This window comes from Gopherus evgoodei, chromosome 1 (assembly GCF_007399415.2).
Source record: "Gopherus evgoodei ecotype Sinaloan lineage chromosome 1, rGopEvg1_v1.p, whole genome shotgun sequence".
Classification (NCBI taxonomy): domain Eukaryota; kingdom Metazoa; phylum Chordata; order Testudines; family Testudinidae; genus Gopherus; species Gopherus evgoodei.
The window spans coordinates 95,145,428-95,163,250 of NC_044322.1; the positions used below are offsets into that span (position 1 = coordinate 95,145,428).

General features: G+C 41.1%; 1 protein-coding gene across 1 annotated transcript in view; it reads left to right on the forward strand.

Annotated features, from left to right (window-relative positions):
* Positions 1-17,823, forward strand: part of CLDN10 (claudin 10) — a 108,300-nt gene that overhangs the window by 67,625 nt on the left and 22,852 nt on the right. Inside the window, exons 2-3 of the mRNA XM_030545354.1 lie at positions 10,752-10,913; positions 11,083-11,164. Coding sequence (XP_030401214.1) covers positions 10,752-10,913; positions 11,083-11,164 — 244 coding nt within the window. The remainder of the gene's footprint in view (positions 1-10,751; positions 10,914-11,082; positions 11,165-17,823) is intronic.

Consider the following 17,823-nt stretch of genomic DNA (forward strand, 5'->3'; position numbering starts at 1 on the left):
CTTCTTGTTTACAATGTCACCTGAAAGTGAGAACAGGCATTCTCGTGGCACTGTTGTAGCCCATGCCACAAGATATTTACATGCCAGATGCACTAAAGATTCATATGTCCCTTCATGTTTCAACCACCATTCCAGGGGACATGCTGATGACAGAGTCTGCTCGATAACGATCCAAAGAAGTATGGACTGACACATGTTTATTTTCATCATCTGAGTCAGATTCCACCAGCAGAAGGTTGATCTTCTTCTTTGGTGGTTCGGGTTCTGTAGTTTCCACATTGGAGTGTTGCTCTTTTAAGACTTCTGAAAGCATGCTCCACACCTCATCCGTCTCAGATTTTGAAAGGCATTTCAGATTCTTAAACCCTGGGTTGAGTGCTGTAGCTATCTTTAAAAATCTCAGATTGGTATCTGCTTTGCATTTTGTCAAATCTGCAGTGAAAGTGTTCTTAAAATGAACAATGTGCTGGGTCATCGTCTGAGACTGCTATAACATGAAATATATAGCAGAATGCATGTAAAAGAGAACAGGAGACATACAATTCTCCCCTCAAGGAGTTCAATCACAAATTTAATTAACACGTTATTTCTTTAATGAGCATCATCAGCATGGAAGCATGTCCTCTGGAATGGTGGCCAAAGTATGAAGGGGCATGCAAATGTTTAGCACATCTGGTGTGTAAATACCTTGCAATGCCAGTTACAAAAGTGCCATGGGAACATCTGGTCTCACTTCAGGTGACATTGTAAATAAGAAGTGGGCAGTATTATCTCCTGTAAATGTAAACAAACTTGTTTCTCTTAGCAATTGGCTGAACAAGTAATAGGACTGAGCAGATCGGTAGGCTCTAAAGGTTTCCATTGTTTTTGTTTTTGAGTGCAGTTATGTAACAAACTTTTGTAAATTGCACTTTCATGATAAAGAGATCACACTTCAGTACTTGTATGTGGTGAATTGAAAAATACTATTTCTTTTATCATTTTTACAGTGCTACAGTGCAAATATTTGTAATAATAATAATAAAGTGAGCACTGTACACTTTGTTTTCTGTGTTGTAATTGAAATCAATATATTTGAAAATGTAGAAAACATCCAAAAATATTTAATAAATTCCAATTGGCATTCTATTGTTTAACAGTGTGATTAAAACTCCAATTAATCATGATTCATTTTTTAACCGCAATTAACTTTTTTCAGTTAATTCAATGAGTTAACTGCAATTAATTGACAGCCCTAAAGATTACTAAATCTTCTTCTTAACTGGGTATTTAGTTCCAGGCTTATTTTTTATTAAGGGATGTACAATAAACAATAAAGCTTTTGGGATCAGGAATATTTGATCAAACAGAATTCCAAAGAGAAGAAAAGATAGGACAGAAAGAAACATTTTAAAATACAAGATCAAGAAGATATGGACTATCTGGTAGTTTGCTTCACTCTCCCTAGCAAGCGTAGTTCAAGTTAACTGATCTGCAGCTGAATGTTTAGTTTTTATTATGTAGCTACAGTTCACTTGGGCACAAACTAGTTTGAAAGGAAAAACTTACAGGGCTTGATCTGGTTGCCATGACAAAATTAATAACTTAGAGGACAGCAGGAATGCAGTCAATACCTCTAATAATAAACAATATAGGGCCAAATCCAGGACACAACATGAGTGAATGACATGGAGTGTTAGGAATGGCATCGTCCCTCAAAGCTAGGGCAGGATGTGGCATGACTGAGGAGAAGCTGAGGTTTGGCAGGTGGATCTGAGTAGCAACGGATGCAGTAGCCAAACCTATGCCCACATTCCCCTTCTGTAGGAGGCTGGAGAATCTGCCAAGGAGAGCTTTCCCCCATCTCCCCCGGCATGGCCTTCCTAGGACTAAGCTGAATTCCAGTTCCTATGATCAAGGCAATGTCGGAACTGCATCCTCCCTATTCCCCTGGGTAGGGAAGCATGAGGGAGTGAGGAAGAAAGGAGGTGGATCAATTGCTCCATCCCCATTGCCAGGCTCTAGCAAGCAGGGCTACCCAGCCCCAGGCAGAGAGAATGTGCTGCACTCTCCATGAAGGTGGGTAGCCGTGTCCATGCTCCCCCTGCACTAACAGTCTGTGTGTGTGTGTGTGTGTATATATATATATATATATATGTGTGTGTGTGTGTGTGTGTGTGTGTGTGTGTGTAAAGAAGAGATTAGGGTGTGGGGGAGCCTGGGAAGAACACCTTTGCTTTCCTTTGAGCCAATGCAGCTCTATAATGCCTCTGGTTGGCCCTATGTATAATGGGCACAATATAGCCCAGCGTGTTTAAGGGCCCAATCTGACATTTCTTACACAGGCAAAATCATCATGTAGGGTGGAGGATTGCCTGAGTAAGGAAGGCACAAACAGGCCCTTAATTTACCACCCTTTTAATTTTCTGTGCTGCTGATCACAGACATAAACAACAATAAAACAACCAAACAACATCAGCATATCATGTACAGCATTCCACACCAGGGGATCAAATGACTCGTTAAAATAATAGCTGAACAAATATGTACTTATGAAATAAAAGGGGCGTTATAGCTTAGAAACCTGTATTGAACCACAAATGCTATGGGTGTGTGTTTTGAAAAGGGAATCTGTGCAATATCTATAAAGCAATCTCACTGTTTCCCATGATGTAGTCTTATTGATAGCGTAGCAAGTATTTATTTTATTTATTGAAAGCACCCATCCCCAGAGCATTATACATTTTTCCATTAATAGATGTGGGAGCTCCACATAACTTTTTGTCACACATGATGACAATGAGACACTAAAGATCATTACCTAACCAGATTCTTTGGAATGTGAGACAAAACCTATTTGTTAAAAAAAAAAAAAAAAAAAACAACCACCCTGAAATAGTTTTCTATTGGAATGTTGCTGAACATGCACAATGTGGTGAAAACACGTTAGATGCTCCTAATAACTATTTTTTCCTACTCTATTTAAAATGTGTCACTTTTAGTCTGTTTGGCTGTTGTTTATCTGGATGCCCAACAGATGCATATAATGATACACCAGTGCCAAATAATTAGTGGTGGCAATATGTGTGTGGAAACAGCGGGGTTCTGGTCTTCACTAGAAGATACTGAAGAAGTACCCCTTAGCAATCCCCCTTTGACTTGTTTGGCCTTTCTAAATTGTATTGAGCAATGTCATGTTCTTATTAGCTAGTTTGTGTCTAAGAAAAAATCAACAAAGCAAAAAATGTGTCACTGCTGTAACCAAACATATTTGTGTGCAATAGATTTAACTCTGGTCCAAGCAAGCAGAAGTTGGACTAGATAAAAATATCATTACCCTGGTTCTCATTTCCAAGTCAATCTCTAACAAATCTTCTGCAGCTATCTACACGCTTTGCAGTTTTCTGTATTGCCCGGCACCATAGTAACTAGATAACTCCCAGGTAAATTCGAGCTGTATAGTGAGGTCCCTAGTGGAACTCATGGAATCTTCTCCCTGTCTCCCTTGTTTTATTTACATTGTCAACATTTTAATTTCTTAATTCTGCATTAAAAACACCCTAATTGTATGATTTCTTTGGTGAGCTGCATTGAGCTGAGTCTAGTTGGCCTGCAAAACTGAGAACTTTTGGGCAACAGATTCCAGTGATATTCCAAGTCATGGTATTTCTACTAATTGAAACTGTTTCCTGTTTGGGTGAGTTAACTATTTCTTCCAGTCTCACTACCCTCTATTTCCAAAATGTGCTTTGACCTTTACCAAGGAATGAATCTCAGCCATGTTGTTTTTTGCATAGGCTAGTTATTGTTGGTAAATGTTTAACATTTCTCCTAGGAGATTTAGCCATAAATTAAGCTTTAGAGTACCTCTGGGTAAATAAATTCATGCTTCAGCACCTTAATGTGTTTAATTAGCAACTAACAGTGGCAGTAAATTGGACCTGTCAAAAATAATAGCTTCCTTGGCCAGTTTTCATCTACTGCTTTACCTAAATGGTGTTACCACAAACACATTTCCAAAACAAGGAAAATAAGATGATGAGAGGTTATGAATATTTATATTGCTACAGTTAAAAATGAAGCAGCTTATTAGCTACATATGTACATACTTAGGTATTTTTTTTTAGAGGACCAAATTTTGAAGTTCCTGTTAAAACTTCACTCCTACTGACATAATTGTCAGCTTTGCCTGAGGAAAGAGTGAATAAGAGTGCAGGATTTGGCATAAAAACAGGAGGTTAATTATCAGTGGAATAGGAATTGAAACAATTTTAGACTGTCATTCTCCTTTTCTCCTGGTAGTCTACTACTACTAACATTTCACTCTATCCAGGTCAAGTATATGTGACTTTTACTACATAAACCCTCCCACAAGTGGGCAAGCCTTTTACAATATGTGCTGGTGCAGTCAAGAAAATCATTCAAATTACTCACTGTTAGCATACCCAAATATTTTGGTTTGTTCTCATAACTTTTGGTCACTAACTTCTTTCTGGGTTTTGGGAACAACCCTAAACATTTGGCGGTGATCCTATGATCTATTCAATAGTTGTTTAGCACAAATCATATTGGAAGAATTTCTCCTCTAAGGCTCAATAGAACAGTTTGTGGGAATTTGATTGCATGCTTAGCTTTACCTACATTTTGCTGATGAACCCTATCAATACTAAACACCTTCCATAGTTACTTTGAGCCAAATATGTGCATGTGGAGCAGATGGAGAGATGAGAGACAATGGCATTCTGACTCCTGGGTGAGCTGTGTTGCAGGAGGGTGGGTCTGGGGTGCATAACAAAGGGGTAGAGCCCTGCGTGGATATAAAATTTGTATCTGCATCTGATCTGCAAAAATGCTCCATTGATAGCCACAGATTTGCAGGGCTCTACAGAGGGGTTCTCTCAGAACATCCTACAGGATCTGCAGAACTGGGACCTCAGGCTCTAAAAAGTTTCAGGGAACATCTCTTGTCCTCTCTGGGTGGCCATTAACTCTGTCCCCAGAGGAGAATATCTCTTTGGTCTTCTGTCCACTTTTTTTGTGTCTGCTGCTTTTCTGCAGCTAGGGGAAGGGGGGAATATAGACCTTACTTTAAAAAAACACACCTCTGCTTCATCTTAAAATGCAACATGTGCTGCACATAGGAATTCCAGAAGCAAACTAGAAAACTATATGCGAGTATCCAGAATACTTTTCCAGCTCACAGCTATTTTACAGTAATGTTAGTGTAACAACTTTGGTAGCAAGCTAAGATGTCTTGCATGTTTTTTTTACGCACTTTTTTTCCCTGTATTTACTTTGCCACATTTATACATGTGTATACATGACTTATATATTGGATGTTTGTAAATAGTTCAAATTTATTCAGATTAATACTGTTTTCCTTCAGCAGACATTTGTCACAGGAGTGCTATATAAATAAGAGATAACTATATTATAGGCAGGGCTGGTAGCACCATTTATTTGCCTGGCAGTTCCAATTATAAAATCCTGTTTTCAGTTATTATTTTGCCAAATTTTAACTGTTTGAGTTAAAATCCATGCCAGGTGTCTACCTCAAGCTACCTTTTTTGGAGGGTGAAGGAGCTAAAAGGGGGTGGGAAGGAATTTCAGCCAGAACAATTCAAATATTTCTTAGAATGAGGCTAAGGAAAAGTACATTGATTTGCAACATTAAAAAAATTCTGGGAATTTTTTCGGTAAGAAGTTTTAGTACTGCCATGCTTTGGAGCACAGTTTTGAAAGGTGGGAGGGGAGTGGCCTTTGTTTCAGGGATGTACATCTTGTTATTCCTGTAAAAATGAGCCCACGCTGTGACTGAAAAAAATCATAGTTCACACATGCTCAGTTGAGACTTCTTAGAGTTTAGTAAGTAAAAATCGCTGAAAACTCTTCCCTCACTGATCACGCTCAAGCATCTCACAGCTCCTAAGCTAGTGCTGACTGGCTTAGTCCTACAGAGCACGTTCCCTCCATCCTAAGGCTACAGGGGCAAAGCCAGACTTTCCCTGCTTTTGGCTGCTCGGGGCCAGGGTAGGGCCAGACACTAGAACTGAGAACAGGGAAATTCTCTCCTGTGCTTTCAGTGACCACCCTGTTGGTGCTCAGGCACACTGCAGAAGGAAGCCACCTGACTTAAATGCAGAAAGCCTGGGTGCCGACTCCATGGGTGCTCCAATAGTCGGTGCTCAGCACCCATTTTCAGCCCCACGGATCAGTTCCTCCTCCTCCCCTCCAGCTCTCCCACCCATCAGTGGACCCTGCTGATCAACTCTTCCCCATCCCTCCCAGTGCCTCCCACCATCTGTGATCACCTGTTCAGCAGCATGCAGGAGATACTAGGGTGAGGGGCGAGGAGCAGGGGCAGGAAGGGGAGGTGGCAGGAAGAGGCAGGGCAAGGGCAGAGTGGGGCTAGGAAGAGGTGGGGTGGGGATGGGGACTTGGAGGAAAAAATGGAGTGTGGGCAGAGACTTGGGTGGAACAGGGGTCGAGTACGCACCAGGAACTCTGGAGTCAGTGCCTCTGGCGGAGGAGACAATAACAAGCTGGGGTTGGGGGTAGTGCAGGAGGGCTGGTGGAGTAGATTGTGACATTGAGCCTGGAGGGGGTGAGAGAGATACTGGGATTGGAGGCTGCCAGGGAAGGGAAAGAGGGAAACAGACTGGTGCTGTCTGGTCAAAGAGACAAGGAAATAGGGAGGCAGTGTTACAGAAGAGACTGAGTTCAGCAGAGAAGCCACGGAGGGAGACTGGGACTAGCAGGGGAGGGTGTTTCAGACTGGGAATGGAGGTGGGGAGGAAAGACGGAGTAATAGATATGAGGAGGAGCCCAGGTGCAGGGGGGACAACTGGGCCTGGCTGAGCAAAGAGCCACAGGAGGCAAGAGCTCTGAGACTGGATGAGAAGCCCAGAATGTGAGACTGAGACTGAGAGCCAGTAGAGACAAGGAACATGGGCTGGTGTGACAGATTTTTGTTACCAATCTGCCTGGTGATCAGGCTGAGGCCGCAGGATTGTTAGGAGAGGAGATGAAGGCGCACACCAAGTGACTAATTTTAAAGCTTTATTAATTAAATAACAGCGGTGAGTGCTGGGTTCTTCCCACGTCACTTTCAAAGGAAGGAAGAAAGCGTTAGTGCCCAAGCCCTCACCCTCTTTCATACTCACACACGCACAACACAACGCTGGCCAAGCTCAGGTGTAATGTAAGAAGAAGAGGGGGAAAGGTGGACGAGAGTTCTGTTCTATGCACAGGCCGTTCAAGGTCCGCTGTTGATTTTCAAGTTGCTTTAGCTTCTGGGAGGGCTTTAGGGCCTGGGTTTTTTCAGGGGCATTTTATCCCAGGACCCCAGTCCCCCATGCTTTTTGTACCAGTCCCAATTGGCTTTTCATGGCTTCCTCAACTTTCCCAAAACACACCGGCTTCGGAGACATGAGACTTGCTGACTTTTTCAGTTTTACTAGCTTTGCAGCTCCTGTGGTTTGGTTCAGCTTAATTTTTTATTTTATTTACGACTGGTTGGGGTTGAGATACGAGCTTTCGGCTTTTCAGCATCAGAGACTCTGTTTGTGTGCATTGGCCTTGGGCAGCCGGAATCAGCTTCTTATCTTTGGACTAACTGGAGCGTTGAGTTAACCTGTTTCCTTCTCCCTTCCTCCCCCTTCAGCCTCTCGCAACCTGCAAAGGAATTTTTCACTCCACACTCACACCTTCAACCCTTCCTGAAATCCTTTCCAGTGTGTCTCAAAGCGTTAGCAATATACAATGCTGGTGCTCACCCAGGGGACCCCATTGGGCGGGGGCAATTTTATTGTGACACTGGGATGGGGTAACTGGAGACTAGGTGGGGAGAGAAACAGAGAGATTGGGGGTGGGGAGGGAACGGGGACTGGCTGGGCAAGGACACTGGGAACAAGGAATCAGAGGTGGAGTGTGGGAGGGATCGGAAATGGCTGGGCAAGGAGGTTGGGAGTAGGAGCAGAGGGGGAGCCCAAGACTGGAGGAAGCAAACTGAGGTGGGGAATCCAGAGGAATGAGACTAGGACTTGCTGGGCAAAGAGACTGGGACTGAGATCTAAAACCTCAGGAGTGAAGATTGGGACTGGCTAGGTGAGGAGAATGGGATTGGAATGAGGAGTTGCTAGTATGGTAGAGACAGAACTGGGACACAGACAGTTTGGAGAGAAGGAATAGAAGGTGCTAATCAATACTTGAGAGGAATGGGCAGAAGAGTCTGTGTCTACTAAAGCACACTCCCCTCCAAAGTCTGGAATGGAATCCGAGATTCTTGAATCTCACCATTCCTCTGCTGTCAACAAATAGATGTGAAACCTACTGGCAAGGTATACCAGCCCTTTCTACTGCTGGGCTGATTAGAGAAGGACAACTCCCTACTGCTACTGTTCATGCCATTAACTCAAGAGGCAGAGATCTGTGCAGTGGATCTAAAGGTTCCAACCCTGCTAATGATCCATGTACATGTCAATATGATACCACATGATGGAATTTGTTTTTTCAGTTTACTTTTTTTTAATTGCCTTAAAACTACATTATTAAGATAGGAAATATCAGAAGTAAAGTTGTCTATACAACCTCAACTTGGCCCCTTTGTGCATATGCATTATGATGTCTGATTACCTGATCTTTAATGGCATGATCACATACTATTTTTTCTACTCTATTCTGGGGCTGAATCATAGTAGTATATTGAAAGAGGCTGTTGTCTCGAGGACCTCACCTCATTTATTTCAGAAGTTGGAAAGTCTGTAGCGAGTTAGTCAGTGGACTTCAGAAGAAAAAAGATGATGTCATAGTCAAGTAGAGTTGTCAGTTTTGGTTGGATGTATTCCTAGAGGTTTTCTCAGATGACATAAACTTTAATTAAAGATTAATCTTTAATTTCTGGAGACTCCAGGACAATCCTGGAGGGTTGTCAACCCTATCAAGGCAGTTGCGTGCTACTCTAGAGAATTGGATTTTATCTCTGACGGTCATACAGTTCCTATATAATGCTAAGTAAGTCAGGGTCTGATTAGCAGAAGGGCTAAGGACTCACAGATGCAACTGAAGTCAATGGGAGTTATGCTTTGAACATACTGAGTGCTATATAAATGCTATGTACTCTGAAAAATCAGGGCCTACGTGTCTCAAATTCAGCACCAAAAATTAGAGGATATTTTTATTATTAATCTCACTGTGCCTCAGTTCTCCAGCTGTAAAATGGATTAATAACATCCCCCCATCTCACAGCAGTGTTGTGCAAGTAAATCCATTGTTTGTGAAGTGCTCAGATACTATAGTGATGATCACCATAGAAAACCCTATGAAGGAAATTAATAATTCTGTTTTCAGAGAAGGATTTGAAAAGTGTGCAGTAAATAAGGCCAGGAGCCACACACTGAACAATGAGGACAAAATAAAGTATTTAATAGTTCATTAAATGAGCATTGTCTCTCCTGTGCACCAAAGGAGGCAGGGTCTTGTGAAAAAAATATGTGATCACATAATTAAAGACTGTGTCATAATGCATACACACAAGAAAGCCCAATTAAGGTTTCCCTGGCAACTTAATTTCTGCCATTTCTTAACTTTTGAGTGTGTGACTTTGCAGTCTTACTAATGTTCTTTTAATATAGCTTTTTCATGTGTAATATACATAAATAGTTCATAGATAAAATGCCATTAGCTGGTGTTCAAGAATACATAGGATAGTTCCGGAGTTCTGTAGGATCAATAAAACTTGGTGTACACTGCAAATGGCTTCGTGTGTATTACTTTTTACATGGAGCTCTAATCAATATTTTAAAATATTTTGATGAATGCACGCTCCATTAATTATGTACTTTTACACAGGTTTCCAGTTTATTTGATATCTATCATTAAGTAATCCATTAAGGCTGTGAGGGAATGGGTAAAGTATAGCATGTTTGAATAGTAATATAACCAGAAATGTTTCTCTCACACACCCTCACCCCCCTGGTATCAAGATGAAATTAATAAATAAAACTAATGCAAGTATATATTCATTTAAAATGAAAACCATAATATGTTATAAGGAATAATCTCTTAGGGTGATTATTTAATTATACAATATTGCATTGCCCCACCAATAACTACAGTACTGTTTATCACAATACTTCAACTATAATTAGGGTGACCAGATGTCCCATTTTTATAGGGACAGTCCCATTTGTTGGTAGAAAATAGTACTCAGTTTATCCTGTTTAAGGGCATTACCTCTCTGAGGTACTGGGTGTTCTCAAGTGCCACTGAAGAAAGTCCGTCATTCAGCAAAGTACTTAAGCATATGCCTAACTTAAAGCATACAAGTAGTTCCACTGAAATCAATACTCATGTGCATAAAGTTAGGCGCGTACTTCAATATTTCGCTAAATCAGGATCTTTGGCCCAGCTTCTCACAGGTAGCTAGGCTCCTAATTTCCAGTGAAATCAGTAGAAGTTAGGAACCTAAATACCTTGGTGGATCTGGGCCTTAGTGCCTGATCCAAAGCCCATTGCACTCAATGGGAGTATTTCCTTTAATTTCAACGGGATTGGGATCAAACTTTAATTAAGATGAAGGGACTGATCATCTTGCAGGTGGTATGCAGTACTCTGTATGGCCATGCTAAAAAATGAGATTAAATCACAAGAAAAGCCATAATTCTGCTTGCAGTTATTCCTGTGCAACCATGGGCAGAGTCAACCAAAGGGACTACAATGAAAACCATTAGTTAATGCTAGTCTAATATCAGAATTACACATTGTGATTACAGGTTATATCCAAGCCTGCAGAGGACTCATGATTGCTGCTGTCAGTCTTGGATTCTTTGGCTCCATATTTGCACTGGTTGGGATGAAGTGTACGAAAGTTGGAGGCTCAGATCAGACTAAAGCTAAAGTCGCTTGTGTAGCTGGGATGATTTTCATACTTTCTGGTAAATATGCAATTCTAACTTTAAATATATATTTGAAATCACATAAGACCTCATCCTACTCCCACAGAAATCAGTGGCACAACTCCTAATGGCTTCACTGGCAGTAGGATCAGGCCCATAATTATTATACTGATTCCATTGAATGATTTATTTATCTGGTGCATTTTAGGGTTGTGCTCTATGACTGGTTGCTCCCTGTATGCGAACAGAATTACATCTGAATTCTTTGATCCTACTTTTATTGCACAAAAGTAAGTACTTTTTTATGCCCATGAATTTTTCAAACAAATTAGGCCTTAGATTGCTTATGACACATACCAAAGTATGTTTGTAAAGAAAGTAGATGTTCCCAGCCCCAGACACAGGAGAAATGTTGGGTCTGTAACTTTCTTTCCTCTTATTACTCAAATCAAAAGTATGAAATTGTACATAGTAAACTTATTGATGAATTTAATGAACTAACAAAAACAATTACTTATGTCAAGTCTTCCCATATCACTAATAAAGCAACCATATTTCTCTGCCTAAAGGCATAGTCAGATGAAGAGGAGTGATTCAGTTTAGCTGAGCTAATTCTTATGTTTATATTTGTCACTAATTCAGAAGAAAAATTTCAGAATATTTATCAGAAGACAGAGATACCCATTGGGCAAATAATTCAATATTCATCAACAGATGACACAGAAATGCTCTCTTATGAACATTTCATAGAAAGTATGATTTTCACAAAGGGATAAAACCTTACCTTAAATTCTAAATCATCTTGCAAATATTTTCTAAAAGTATTCCTCAGGGAAAATGTTTTCAGTCATGAGTGCCTAAAATTTGGCTTATAAATCCTTATTCAGGCCATGATCCTATAATGACTAACTTATATATTTAATAGGACTGTTGATTAATCGCAGTTAACTCACGCGATTAACTAAAAAATATTAATCGTGATTAAAAAAATGAATTGCGACTAATTGCAGTTTTAATTGCACTGTTAAAAACAGAATACCAATTGAAATGTATTAAATACTTTGGATGTTTTTCTACATTTTCATATATATTTCATTCTGGGTTGTACTTGAAATCAAAGTATATAGTATTTTTTTATTACAAATATTTGCACTCTAAAAATGATCAACAAAAGAAATAGTATTTTTCAATTCACCACCTACAAGTACTGTAGTGAAATCTCTTTGTCATGAAAGTGCAAATTACAAGTGTAGATTTTTTTGTTACATAACTACATTAAAAAACAAAACAATGTAAAACTTCAGAGCCTACAAGTCCAGTCAGTCCTATTACTTTTTCAGCCAATTGCTAAGACAAATAAGTTTGTTTACATTTACAGCAATTAATGCTGCCCTCTTCTTATTTATAATGTCACCAGAAAGTGAGAACTGGTGTTTGAATGGCACTTTTGTAGCTGGCATTGCAAAGTATTTGTGTCAGATATGCTAAACATTTGTATGTCCCATCATGCTTCGGCCACCATTCCAGAGGACATGCTTCCATGCTGGTGATGCTCGTTCAAAATTAATGTGTTAATTACATTTGTGACTGAACTTCTTGGGGGAGAATTGTTTGTCTCCTCTTCTGTTTTACCCGCTTTCTGCCATATATTTCATGTTACAGCAGTCTCAGATGATTACCCAGGACATGTAAAAGCAGCAAAGAATCCTGTGGCACCTTATAGACTAATAGATGTTTTGGAGCATGAGCTAATTGCAAAAAAATACCCAGGACATGTTGTTCGTTTTAAGAACACTTTCACTGCAGATTTGACAAAACACAAAGAAGGTATCAATGTGAGATTTCTAAAGATAGCTACAGCACTTGATCCAAGGTTGAAGAATCTGAAGTGCCTTCCAAAATCTGAGGCCTGGTCTACACTATGCGTTTAAACCAATTTTAGCAGCGTTAAACTGATTTAACGCTGTACCCGTCCACACTATGAGGCCCTTTATATTGATATAAAGGACTCTTTAAATCGGTTTCTGTACTCCTCCCCAACGAGAAGAGTAGCGCTAAAATCAGTATTACCATATCAGATTAGGGTTAGTGTGGCCGCAAATCGACGGTATTGGCCTCTGGGCAGTATCCCACAGTGCACCACTGTGACTGCTCTGGACAACAATCTGAACTTGGATGCAGTGGCCAGGTAAACAGGAAAAGCCCCACAAACTTTTGAATTGCATTTCCTGTTTGCCCAGCTTGGAGCTCTGATCAGCACGAGTGGCGATGCAGTCCCAAATCCAAAAAGAGCTCCAGCATGGACTGTACGGGAGATACTGGATCTGATCACTGTATGGGGAGACAAATCTGTTCTATCAGAGCTCCGTTACAGAAGACAAAATGCCAAAGCGTTTGAAAAAAATCTCCAGGCTACACAGTGCTGCGTGACAAGCATAACGGAAAGCCAAAGAATCAAATGGACGCTCATGGAGGGAGGGAGGGGGTACTGAGGACTCCAGCTATCCCACAGTCCACAGCAGTCTCCAAAAAATATTTACATTCTTGGCTGAACTCCCAATGCCTGTAGGTTCAAACATATTGTCCGGCGTGGTTCAGGGTATAGCTCGACAATTTATTCCCTCCCCACCCACGTAAAAGAAAAGGGAAAGAAATCGTTTCTTGACTTCTTTCAGTGTCACCCTATGTCAACTGAATGCTGCTGGTAGACACGATGCTGTGGCAGCGAAGATCAATATCTGCTCCTCTTCCCCTCCCCGGTGGCAGATGGTGCAGATGGACTGCTAGCTGTCCTTGTCATCAGCCCGAGCGTGCTCCTGGCTGGCCTCAGGTGAGGCTGGCCGGGGGCGCCTGGGTAAAAATAGGAATGATTCCCAGTCATTCCCAGGAGATGGTACAGAACAGCTGGTAACCGTCCTCATCATAGCAACTGGGGCTCCCTTTCCTGTGTAAAGAAAAGATTCTGTAGTGCCTGGACTATCATAGCAGCAGGATGCTGGGCTCCTCTCCTCCACACCGCTTAATGTCCTGCCTGGACTGTCATAGCAGCAGGGGGCTGCCTCCTCCTCATTTTATCTCACTAACAAGTCACTGTTTCTTATTCCTGCATTCTTTATAACTTCATGACACAAATGGTGGGGGGGGAACGCTGCCACGGTAGCCCAGGAAGGTTGGGGGAGGAGGGAAGCAATGGGTGGGGCTGTTGCAGGGGCACCCCCCGTGAATGGCATGTAGCTCCTCATTTCTGCGGGATCTGACACAGAGCAGCTGTGCTCTCTGATACACTAGTTCTCTAGTACACTTGCCCCATATTCTAGGCAGGACTGACTCTATTTTTAGAAACCATAAAGGAGAGATTGACTCGGGGAGTCATTCCCAGTTTTGACTTTGCGCCCCCAGCCGACCTCAGCCAGGGGCACCCATGATAGTAGCAGACAGTACAGAATGACAGATAACCATCATCTTACTGCCAATTTACAATGGCAGCAGACGGTATAGAACGACTGATAACCGTCTCTGCTATCATGCAAAAGCAAATGAATGCTGCTGTGTAGCGCTGCAGTAACGCCTCTGTTAGCGGCATCCAGTACACATACGGTGACAGAAAAAAAAAAAAGCTGAACGGGCTCCATGGTTGCCGTGCTATGGCGTCTGCCAGGGCAATCCAGGGAAAAAGGGCGCGAAATGATTGTCTGCCGTTGTTTTCCCGGAGGAAGGAATGACTGACGACATTTATCCAGAACCACCTGCGACAATGATTTTTGCCCTATCAGGCACTGGGATCTCAACCCAGAATTCCAAGGGGTGGGGGAGACTGCAGGAACTATTGGATAGCTACAGAATAGCTACCCACAGTGCAGTGCTCTGGAAATCGACGCTAGCCTCGGACCATGGACACACACCGCCGAATTAATGTGCTTAGTATGGCCGCGTGCACTCGACTTTATACAATCTGTTTTACAAAACCGGTTTATGTAAAATCGGAATAATCCCGTAGTGTAGACGTACCCTCAGAGGGACGAGGTGTGGAGCATGCTTTTAGAAGTCTTAGAAGAGCAACACTGTGATGTGGAAACTACAGAACCCAAACTACTGAAAAAGAAAATCAACCTTCTGCTTGTGGCATTTGACTCAGATAATGAAAATGAACATGCATCGATCCGCACTGCTTTGGATTGTTATCGAGCAGAATCTGTCATCAGCATGTCCCGTGGAATGGTGGTTGAAGCATGAAGGGACATATGAATCTTTAGTGCATCTGGCACATAAATATCTTGTGACGCCGGCTACAACAGTGCCATGAGGATGCCTGTTCTTACTTTCACGTGACATTGTAAATAAGGAGGCAGCATTATCTCCTGCAAATGTAAACAAACTTGTCTGAGCGATTGGCTGAACAAGAAGTAGGACTGAATGGACTTGCAGACTCTGAAATTTTACATTGTTTTATTTTTGAATGCAGTTGTTTTTGTACATAATTCTATGTTTGTAAGTTTAACTTTCGTGATAAAGAGATTGTACTACAGTACCTTTATTAGATGAACTGAAAAATACTATTTTTTTACAGTGCAAATACTTGTAATAAAAATAAATACAGTGAGCACTGTACAGTTTGTATTCTGTGTTGTAACTGAAATCAATGTATTTGAAAATGTAAAAAACATCCAAACATATTTAAATAAATGGTATTCTATTATTAACAGTGTGATTAATTGCACAATTAATCGATATTAATTTTTTTAATCATGCTATTAATTGAGATTAATTTTTAATTGTTTGACAGCCCTAATATTTAATTTTAAAACAAAGGGACTATTTGTGGTCTTAAAGTTACACAAGTATGTTTTTGTAGGACTGGGACATAAGGCACCTAAATATAAGTGAACTGATTATCAGAAATGATCTAAAAATTCCCATTTAAGACAATCGGCACTGCATGTGCTCAGCACCTTTGAAAATCTGGCAATTTATATTTAGATACCTAAGTATGGATTAAGCGGTCAAATTTTAGACACTCAGATTTGAAAATGTTGACCTTAAATTATGTCTTATAGATTTTTCATAATTTTTATTTTCCTTAGTAATTTAATTTTATACTTAAAAACAAGAATTTAAAAAACCCTCTGCAGTGTTTCCAGTTTAGTTCCATGAGCAGTCACTGATTTTTCAAGCAACTCAACAGAAATCTTCCTAGTTTCCAGCCTAAATTCCATTTCACAACAAAGAATGCTGAACATTCTCTGTCTTCTTGGCAAATAGCTCTTCCTTATTTTAACTAACTTACTTAAGATCTTTATTGAGATCTGTGTCAGTGCTAGGATTTCCACTCATCGTTTTTTTTTCTTGATGAATTAATATTGGTATTTTAAAATTTCTGCCACAAGCTCCGCCTATCTCACTCATTGATAGCCTCATCCAAAAACTGCTGAAATCAATGGGAGTCTATGCCACTGGCAGTGCGATGGAGTGCTGGCTGGATAGCCCTATGGCAATTATCCATCAGGTTCACGCTTACTAAGGAGAAACATCCTCCTTATTGCCAGAATTCCCATAAAAGGATGTTGCAAAGGCAATCCTGGCAAGTCAACAGGAACTGCCTGTGTAGGTATTTTCTTCTATAGGCAGGCAGATTTTCTTGTGGGAAGTATACACTGCATATTTGCACCTGCCAGAATCATTGTCACCCTTGTATGCAGCAGGAAGTTTTAAGGGTGATGGTATCCTGTCAAAGTTTTGGATGAGCTATATGAGCCAGATAAATTAGATGTCACATAATGACATGGAGACTGTATTCAGCTCTAAATCAACGAGATGCAGGTGCCAACTTCTGCCCCCAAATTGCTGCACCATATTTCATTGGAGCAAATATCAGCTTCAGGACTAAAGTTCATAGAATGTTTGCCTCTCCTTCCCAGGAGGTTCCTGCTAGCTTCTGGATCTAGGCAGTGCAGTGAGCAATCTTTTTCTTTATATGTTCTAGATGAGGCCATTATGTTAGGCTGTGGTCCAGTTTGACTTCTTAGTAAGTGACAACTGTCTGGCAAGGGAGTGGATGATCCTCAGCATAGACTGTAAGGGGTTGATTGACCAGGTGATTGTTCAGATGGAAGGTCGTGGCCATCATCTTAGACTTACTTAGTATAAATCTCCACTGAGAAAGGTAAGTAGCCATGGCCTGGCTTTTACATCATTTAGGTCATTACACACATGAGCAAGACTGATCTCATCTGCATATACATACTTTTTGGCCGTAGTTGTTGGTAGGTCATTATGATATATGTTAAAAAGGGGAGGAGCTAGAATTGATCCTTGCAGGAATCCATTACAAAGATGCCTGGGCTGCCTGACTTTGTCTCCATTTTGAAAGATGAAGTTAAGATTCATGACGACTTTCATGATGAACCACACCAGGGGCCTCCAAGGAATAGTCGGCAGCAATATGGCAGTCAGCCACATGCCAGACAGTGTCATATGCAGCTGACAAGTACACCAGACCACCAACCTTCTTGTTCTTCTCAAAGGCATCATCGATGTCTTGTGTTAGGCAAATGACTTGATCTTGGGCCAACCTGAAGAAAGGGCAGTTGTGGTTTGATAACTTTGCTGATGCACATCAGACTCAATCTATCCATAAACTTGTATGTAACACAAAGGAGAGAGCTGGGTTGACAGCCCTTAGGATCTTCCAGCAGTTTTTCTGGTTTCACAATGGCTACAATCTTTGCCTGCACCAGATTTTTGGGACTCAGTTGTCCTGGAAACATCGATTTGAGGAACTGAAGCAGACAGCTTTTCTCTTTTGGGCCTTGGTGAATGTTATCCAGGCCTGGCTCCTGTTCTCATAAGCTTCATGGTCAGGTACAGCTCTTTGTCTGAAAAGGGAGCTATCAGGTTTGAACATGCACTAGGAGCCTACCACCTCTCTATGACCTCAGTTTTGACCACATGA